The sequence below is a fragment of the Xiphophorus couchianus genome, chromosome 19, assembly GCF_001444195.1.
Source record: "Xiphophorus couchianus chromosome 19, X_couchianus-1.0, whole genome shotgun sequence".
Classification (NCBI taxonomy): domain Eukaryota; kingdom Metazoa; phylum Chordata; class Actinopteri; order Cyprinodontiformes; family Poeciliidae; genus Xiphophorus; species Xiphophorus couchianus.
In genome coordinates this window covers 17,830,048-17,839,832 of record NC_040246.1, presented here as the reverse complement: position 1 = coordinate 17,839,832, position 9,785 = coordinate 17,830,048, and the positions used below count along the sequence as shown (strand labels likewise).

Here is a 9,785-nt window from a genome sequence, read left to right as displayed (position 1 = left end):
TTCGATGTAAAAAAAAACATTTTGTTTTGAATGTTGGTTTCAGAAAAGCTGTAAATAAATATTGATTACATGTTAATCTACCATCTACTGTAGTTTTGAAAGCTGTGCTCCTCAATCAGGAATATGTGGAGGTATGATTTTTGAAATAAAAGGTGGAAACTTGTTATTAAGATCTTCATATGAAAGAGGAACTTTATTTCTACCGGGGAAGAAAAGCTGACGATATTTTCATCCAAATCTTTGCTGCAGCATCTTCAATGAACTGATGCTCTGAGGTTTTTGGCCTTTCTGGAAATTGCAATACTGCAGCCCTTTGAGAGAGAGGACATTTGTGTTTTTGGGGATACCCGGTAAAATGAACTTCCCAAAAACTTTCTGGGTAATGAAATTGGCTTCAAAGAACATGTCCTGGTCATAAGTAGCCCCCATGTTACTTACATTAATACTGGAGATTAAATAATTTAGAGTTCTGAGCTGATAATCTGAAATAATAATGAAAATTTGTCACCTGCTTGTCACATAATTTTAACAACTATCTGTAATTAAAATGGAATTGGCTCAAACACAGGACCCTGTTGTACTCCATTACAAATTCTGGTGTGAGGTAGATCATTAACTTAAACAAACAGGAATCTCAGTGTTGTTTCTTTATGTTGAGCTCTGATACCTGATAGAAACTTTCTAAACTTTTTAATATTGTCTAAATACTTTCAATTACTTCCAAGAATCTTAGATATGCACGGAGGATTCACTAGTGGCCTATTCACTTTTGTCTCTTGATCTTATGCTGATGTCTCAAAGTGTGAACATAGAGCAGTACTTCCAACTAATCCTGTCAAAAATGATCATTTCATTCAATATTCTCATGTAAATACAAGTAATTATCTCGTTGGAAGAAAATAGCATCACACAGTCATAAGACATTGCTGAAACAATGTTTAAAATCAGTGAATTTATTGCAAATTTCCTCAAAATTACAAAACAGAACACCAGAAGGTAAATGTCATCCCGTTACAAACTGGTTGTTTAATTAATAGTGTCACAATTTAGGCAATTTGACTGCTCTGAACAAAGAAACAATTCTTTTGTTATTTTTGAGAATTTGTTGTTTCACGATGAGCAGGTTGGAAAGAATGAAATTAATTTGATTAATAGAAACAATTTTATTTGTAAAGAATTAGATTACATCAAAGGGACTAAAAAGAGCCTTAACTTTGTTTGTCTGGCTATTTTCTCTGATGACTATATTATCGGTTTCTTCCCTTTAAGTTTTTATTTGGAATGAAATAAATCAATTAGAAATAAGCTTTTCAAATTGATTAAGGTAAGGAGATATAAGATTCCATATTCAAGTTCTGTTAAAAGCTTTCTTGACCAAAACCTAAAAGGTATTCCAAACTATAATATTGAATGAAATTAATTATTTAAAGCGACATTTACATTTATTAGTTTGTATAAGCTCTGGGTTTACATGTCTTTGGAATTTTTATAGTGAAAATAATAAAGAAAAGTTGAATTTAAAAAAAAAAAAATCAGCTGCAGAAAAAGGATCATTTCCTGAACGTTGTTTAAGCTGTTGTTTCAAGAACATGATTGAAAAGAAACCAGATTCTGGTATTTGTAGTCTTTGATGTGCGAAGCAGATATTAAATCTGTGGTGAAGTTAACAGCCTCTTTGCGGTTTGGTTTTAGCGGCAGCAGCAGCAAAAGGTATTTTTATGGTGGTGAACAGTTCAGAGTCTGAACACAGACCGATAGACTTAACAAAAAAAAAAACAGCCCTGAAACTGCAGGTATGTGTGCGTGCGTGTGTGCGCGTGTGTATTAGAGATGGTAGATGGGATTAAAACAGATGTATTAGTCCGCTTTGTCTGTCCCGTTTTAAATACACACGTCTAGCAATATATGAGCACATATGCGGATCTATCTATCTATCTATCTATCTATCTATCTATCTATCTATCTATCTATCTATCTATCTATCTATCTATCTATCTATCTATCTATCTATCTACCTATCTATCTATCTATCTATCTATCTATCTATCTATCTATCTATCTATCTATCTATCTATCAACGTCTGTAAGTGGCGGTTCTGTGATGTTACTTTTCATGTCAAACACACGTTTCGTTTTGCAGAAATCTTTTTTTCTTCTCGCTACCTCCTGCAGCAAAGTGTAAGAATAAATGCGAAAAATAATAACAGCATGCAGAATACTGCAATCACAGAGTGACTGCATCACAGGAATAAATAATATATATATTTTTCTTCGCAGATAGTAGGGAAGGGAAAAAAAGGAATACTTGAGCCTTTTTGAATGAAAAACATTTATTTATTCCGAAAATCTCTCGAATTAGAATAAAATTTGTTTCTGTGAAGCTGTGGAATTACAAACAGTTTAGAGTTTAAGCTCAGAGAGAAATGAAATGTCCTGAAGCCAGAGAAGGTGTTCGCACCTCCTCCTGCAGATGAGCTCCAGTTGATGCAAGCTGCGATGAAATGAGCAATAAATAAAATCTGTTCAGTTGATAGTAAATATTGTTTTTCTTTCAGGGCCATTTCTCTGCAATATGCGCAGAGGTAAATATGGTTTTAATCTCTCAGTCGCAGAAAAACAGAAACCCGACGGCTTCATCATTCTGTAGGAGGACGGGTCCAGTTAAAGACGGGCTGAACAAAACTTTACACTCAGTGAAAAAGAAAACAAAATAAAAAATAATAATAATAAATAAAAAAAATTAAGTAGGATTTTAAAGAAAATAATTGTAATAAAAAAATCTGAAAAGTAATAAATGCTGAAAACTTTTTTCTCCTTTGTAGTTGCAAATGTTTAGATTACATTTAACTTTTTGTTGAAGTGGAAAAAACGTTCATGACAATAAAATGATACTCTCAATATAAGTTTTTTAAAAATCTCAGATCGAATGAAACATCCTATGCGGTGTAAATAATAATAAAAATGAAAGAGATCAAGTTTATTATGAACTGCATGAATCAGAGTATGATTTAACTTAATTTAGACACATTTACAGGATTAAAACGTGGTAAACTTAACGAAGAGGCGGCTCTTAAAGAAAATATTCAGATATGTTCAATTAGCCGACTCCCTGGGTTAAAGTTTGTGAAATAAGTTTATATATCATTTTACATCAGTCGGAAATGATCTCTGCAGAGCTGTACGTCTTTGTTAATCACACCTCGGATCTGAACGGCACATTTTCACCTCATCAGTTTATCTGAGCGCCTGACGCGCGCATGTATGAACTCCCCATTGAGTCTTAAATGCAATCAACAGCTTCCATTAAGGTCTGCAGCGGGAATCCACGTTCCTGCACAGCCTCGGGGCCGTGTTGATTAGCTGCGTAAAGACCCGATCTGTTCTCCTTTAGGGGCCTGAATAGAAGCGATAATGGGCCGTTATCTTATCCCGGTCAGGGAATGGGGGAGAGAGGAAACTGCTGCCAAGGGGGGAGACTGACTTATCCCCCACAGAGAGCAGAGCGGAGGCCGGATAATGAGAGGAATATCAGCTTTAATGCGCGGCAGTTTGCGTCTGACATGAAATCAGGTTCATTTTGGATCATATGCGCAAAAATAGATGAAGGCGCCGATTAAAATCTTGTTTCAGTGTGAAAAGCAGGGTCAATTCGGATTGTGAAGAGGTATGAAATAGCCTGCAAGCTGCAGTTTGACTCCGAATCTAAACATGTTTAATGATCCAGACTCCTGATGTTTGGCGGCCTGCACGCACTAACGCCGCTGTTCCCTCTGATGGCTCCGGCGACTGGGAAATAATCGGATTGCTCCGCAGGAAGAGCCTCCGTGACCCAACAGCGCCTTTCCAATAGTCTGCAAACACTGCGGATTATCTTAATTCAATTAATTCTCAATACACAAACCCGCGGCCCTTCAACCCGGTCTGACTCAGCCTCTGCGCCGTGACGTCACGGCCTATAAGAGCAACCCCTCGCGCAGCAGTTCGCATCCTGAACCCGAGCTGACTCTGCAGCGCTTGCAGAGGAGAGAAGAGCGCAGCCGCGTCACCATGTCGCCTTCAGCCTGAACTTTCTTTCCGCTTCCTCAGGAGTTTTGATTCCCAGTTTGATCCGTTTTTTTCTCCTCCGCGCAGCCGCGTGATGCCCGCCGGGATGTTTAGCATCGACAGCATCCTGTCCGGACGGCCGAACTGTAAGGAGCCGCTGCTGCTGCACCGGAGCGGCCCCGTGGTGCTTCCCGCCGGCCTCACGGACACCATCTACACCGACTACAGCGGACTGTACTCGGCTGCCCGCGGACCGTCCCCGCCGGGGGTCCACGCATTGAGCGGGGCAAGGATCGGATATAACAGCTACTACTACGGACAGCTGCAGGTCCAGGGTCCCGGAGGAGGTCCGCCTTGCTGCGGAGCCGTGCCCGGCCTCAGTCCGCAGCAGTGCCCCTGCTTCCCCGCAGGTAGGGTACCCCCGATAGTTCTCAATTCACAGCTTAATAGAAATTAAATCTGTTTCTTAAAAATGTAAATGACTATTTTCATGTGACACAAAAAAGATAAATATGCATTTGTTGAATTGTTTAAAATGATCGTTAAAAGCAAATCTGAACTTCGCCCCTGATCTTCACAATTATGTTAATCTTTTTACAACTTTAAAAGTGTTTTAAGACAAGAATATGTTAAATGCGCAAAAATGCCACTTTTTTGATTTCTTAAACTAAAATTTCAAATTCCCTCTGATTTCTGCTGCACACTTCGTCATGTTTTCGGTTGTTTGTGTTGTCCTCAATGTTCTGTTAGATCAGAAAAAAGTTTTTAAACTGCAGAAAAACTTAAAGAAGAACAAAATAAGACAAAAATGTGCGATGCATGTTGATATAGCATATAAATCTACGAAACATCCTCATTTCTGCGCCTCAGACGCTTCAGTTTGTTCCCGTCTTACAGGCTACGACAGCCCGGCCTCGGTGCTCCTGTCCCCGGTTCCTCACCACATGATGTCCTACATGAACATGGGCAGCCTGTCGCGGACCGAGCTGCAGCTCCTCAACCAGCTGCACTGCCGCAGGAAGCGCAGGCATCGAACCATCTTCACCGACGAGCAGCTGGAGGCTCTTGAGGGCCTCTTCCAGGAGACCAAGTACCCGGACGTGGGGACGCGGGAGCAGCTGGCCCGGAAAGTTCACCTGCGGGAGGAGAAGGTCGAGGTGGGATACGTTTTCTTTCCTTTTTTAAATATTGATTGAAATCAGGAAGACATTTATTATTATTATTATTATTATTATTATTATTAATAATAATAATAATAATAATAATAATAATAATAATAATAATGAATAATAATTTGTAGTTTTACAAATAAATTTAGTTGCAGAATTAAATAATATGAGAATACAGATTGTACAAAAAAAAATCATAAATATCTACAGAAATATATTAGCATGGTGGATATTGCAAATATAATAGTGCGGAACGTAATAAAAGATTTTATTATAGACTATAATAATATTATATATATATATGCATTTGCAATGTATCTCATATTGATGTTTAATTAACGTTGTTTATTATTATTATTATTATTATTTGCTTTTATAGACTTAATTCCTATGTATTTCTTTTGAAACTATTTGAATCACTGGTCCACTTATTTGATTCATTTTTACAAAATTATAACCTTTTGAAAAATATAAAATTCGGCTGTTTGTACAATAGTAAGGTTCAGTAATAAGGCTTATTAGTTTTATGCGCTGTTTTATGCTTTTCTTTTCTTGTCTAAAATTTGTCTCTTGAAATTGAGACCCAGTGTGTTACCCGTGGAAATGAAAGTGTGAAAAAAAGCAAAGACAGTATTGACAGTATTAATTAAAAAAAAGCATAAAACGGGTACAAATAAGATTATTTCATTTTATTTCGTTAATCTTAACCCTAAAAAAATCAACATTTTAAAGTCTGCATTTTTGCCATCAAACGTATTGTTTATAAATTATGGAGAGAAGCCATTTGCCTATCAGAGTTTTCTAACTTCTTCCCTCCTGGGTCCTGCAGGTGTGGTTCAAGAACCGTCGCGCCAAGTGGAGGCGGCAGAAGCGCTCCTCCTCAGAGGAGTCGGAGAACTCTCAGAAATGGAGCAAAAAAGCGGAGAAAACGGACGGGACTAAAAGCGACGCGGACTCTGACAGCTGATGGAGACGGGGACGCGCGTGATGTAATGTTGCACAGGTGTACATATCGTTTTATTATTGTCTCTGTGACGCCTATTTATGTTTAATTTAAAACTCCTTTTATGTCGTAGTTTAAAGCGCGCGCACTCACGGTGCACCATGTGACCGTTCGTGGATGTTAATTGTTGGTGCACGTGCAGATTCGCTGCGCAAGCTCTCGTGTGTAATTAATTAGAAATAAAGTGACATCATTGAAATTTCAGCGGAAGACGGCGCTCTGCGCGCACACCATGCGCGCCCACAGCGCCGGGCTTCCGGCTGAAACTGTAGAAATCGGAAGTTTGAATTTGGATTTTACTGAAGACAAAATGATAAATGATCCAATTTTAAAGCGGAATCTGTTTGGGTTTCTGACAAATTTCACCAAGCAAATTGAAATTACCAACATGTTGGAACAAAAATGTGTTTTCATCTCCAAACCAAAAAGATGTAAATTAAATTTACAGAAACAGCAGCAGAAAGGAAGCTCATCTGAAGCTGATTTGTGTTTCAGGGTGTAAAAACGTATTTTCTTTTATTTATCTGGTCTTGTAAATATGATTATTATAATGAATCTTATTTAATCTCTCAATTAGAGTGTAAAATATCTTTATTTCTGTCATGAAAAACGTACAAAAATAAATTCCTGCACATCAGTTTTCCGAAATTAAAACTTGGTTTCAAGAAAATTATGAGTCAAATGTTGGTAAAAGAGCATCTTTGTAACTAGATATGAGTGTCTCATTGTATCTGTGAAAGATGTGAATAAATATAATTTTATGTAAATATGAAACTAAGTAGATAAATAAAAACCTCTGTGAGGTACAGATCAATTTGAAGGCAAAATTAGCCAAACTGGAATAGAAAATTATTTTTCATTGTTTAACAAGAGAAACAAGATGCAGGTAAAAGCTCTAATACCTGATTCAAAAACAATGTGTTTGCAGGTTTGTCAAACATTCAGCATTAAATCAAATATGAAAAAAGAAGTAAGTTAAATCTGAATAAAAAATATAAACGCATTATAAGTCATTTTGTTGGTTATTTTTCCAGCAACGTCTGTTTTTTCTCATGTCTTTCTCTCGTTTAGTTGGAAATGTAACATTTTAAAGCAGCGGGTGTTTCAGTGCTACAGAAATACAAAAACAGATCTGCGTATGGAAGTCCAGTAAGATAAAAAAAACATGCAGCCCTAAAAATAATCGCGCCCTGAAATTTACTTCAAAACCTGATAATGAATTGTTTTTGGTCTTTCGGACCAAAAGCATTGATTTGAACTCTCCTAAAATAGACTTATCTATGACTGCATTTTGTGGAGCTCCCACCTAATGTATGCAGAATATACTTAAGCTGTTGTATATTTTTTTCCATCAGAACATTCGTCATGTTTTAGATCTCTTTCTTCTTTCCATTACCAACGTTCCAGACTGCAAATGTTCCTCACAGCAGCAGAAAATCCAAATAATCCTGGACGAGGTGAAATTCTGCAGCAGAGTCTCTGAGGCTCGTAAACACAAGAAGGATTGTGCTGAGGAATGAAGGGGAGGGGGCAAAGCATTAAAATATTCTTCCACTTTTTCCAGAGATTTTTATTCCAAAGACAAGTGAAGTCCTACAAAAATTCCCCTTTGATTTTACAAGGATTAAACCGAAAACTGGGATTTGTTTCGGCTCGGCTGAGTTTTCCCACATTTATCCGAGGAATTCCAAACAAACAGCGACAGCAGCATGGAAGCACATGTGGGGAAAGTTTCGTGTTGAGATTTGGATGAACGGCTTCTTCCTCCGTCACTGAGCTGGAAAACGAGCCGCCGATGCAACAGATGCAACATCTGAACCAAATAGAAGGGGGAAAGGATTTTAATCCGCTCAAACTTGGAGGCTTATTTGATTTAATTGCAAGAAAATGCCAACATTTTTTGGTTTTCCGCTTACTTCCCTTACAACTTAAATGCATTCCTCAACATATAAACTAGTGAAAATCAATTAGAGCTACATGTTTTAAAAATCAGTCTTGTAAAATAAAAAATCTCCCAGATACCACAACATGTTTGATGTGATCTGAAAAAATTAAAATATGTGAAAAATAAAGCTTAGCAAAAAATGTAAACAAGACTCACTGAGGATTTTCATCAAGGCAAAGTCAATGTTTTGAAACAGATTTAACTGACTTAAGATTGCACAGTTACAGAGAGACGTTTGATTCTCTGATTAACTAAGTTATACTAAATTTACAATAAAAATCACCATGTATGTTTCAGCTAATTAGTAATCAGAAACTCCTCGATTCAGAAGCTCTGAATGTTTTGCTCTGCAGGATGGTGGAAGAAAGTTTTGCAGAAATGATCCAGAGACACAAAACCTCATTCTGCAAGTTAAGGCCAAGTTTGTTTTAGTGAACAGAGAACGTCCATAGATGACCAGATGGTCAGCGGTGTTGTGAAGGGGAACGCATTGATCGGCAGATGAAGGAAAACTTCTCCAATATGAAGGTCGGAGACAGAGAAAGGAGAGCTGACAAGTCAAAGATGTGCAGCTGTTCAAATCTGATGGAGTTTTATCCTCTTTTTTGGCAGCAATTTTCAGATCTGAACTTGATTTAAACACAGAGTGGCTTCGTCTGACTTGATCTCATCATTCTGAAATAGATCTACTGCCTGTGAGCTTCAGCCATCATGGCCGCCATCCTTCTCTCTCCTGTAGCTATAGCAACAGCAGCCTGAAGGCCTGAAACCTGGCGTTGATTTTCACACAGTGTAAAGGAGAACCAGCATGAGTACCTGCTTACCATCTTAGTGGTCCTCACAATAAGTCAAATGCAGCACTGAGTGCAGTTTCTGTTGCTTTTCTTGGATCGTCTCTCCAGCAGCTCTTACAAGTAAAACATAGATTAATCCATCCTGTTGCTTCTAACTAAAAGATCTGAAACTTTACATTTAAAACTATTTAAACAACTAGAAGGTGTGAATATTATTGGATATTTTCTCACTGAATATCAAATTACCCTTTAGGATAACAGAAAAAAAAATCCCTTGGTTTAGACTACATGTGCCTTCAGTGTGATGTGTTGGTCAGAAAAATTAACAAATAAGTTTCGTTTTCAGGCTCTGGAATTGTTTGCATTCTGAAGGTCAGTTTTTCAGATCGCAACATAATTACATTTTAACAGAACATTCTTTAGTCACAACAGGATTTGTTTTATGACAGAATTGAAAGCTATGATTGACCATATTTATGTTGACAATTAACCTGATAAGTGGAGTTCAATCATAAACGTTGGTGGATTATTTTAATGCTAAAATGCAGCCAATTTACTGTTAGAGCTAGTTTTAATTCATTTGTATGTGCACCAGTTGTAGATGTCAGACATTTTTAAGACTGTATTGAAAATCATATTTTTAACTTTTAAGATGAAAAAAAAAGGATTGTAGTGTGAGTTACTTTGGACCAGAACATTTTTTCCAGTGCTTTTTTTAGTTCCAGTGTCTAAATATTATTTGACAGGTGGCAGAAGTTCTCTGCCATGTCGTAGGAAAGTTTTGTAATTGTGATGGTTATTTAACTTCAGATGCTTCATGGAACTGGAGT

General features: G+C 37.3%; 1 protein-coding gene across 1 annotated transcript; it reads left to right on the top strand.

The window, feature by feature from the left end:
* Nucleotides 1–3,095: 3,095 nt before the first annotated feature.
* Nucleotides 3,096–7,218, top strand: gsc (goosecoid). The gene is made up of 3 exons (XM_027999941.1): nt 3,096–4,454; nt 4,942–5,201; nt 6,043–7,218. Exons 1-3 carry the CDS (start codon nt 4,139–4,141, stop codon nt 6,178–6,180), a joined length of 714 nt encoding a protein of 237 aa, XP_027855742.1. The 5' UTR covers nt 3,096–4,138; the 3' UTR covers nt 6,181–7,218.
* The last annotated feature ends 2,567 nt before the right edge of the window (nt 7,219–9,785 follow it).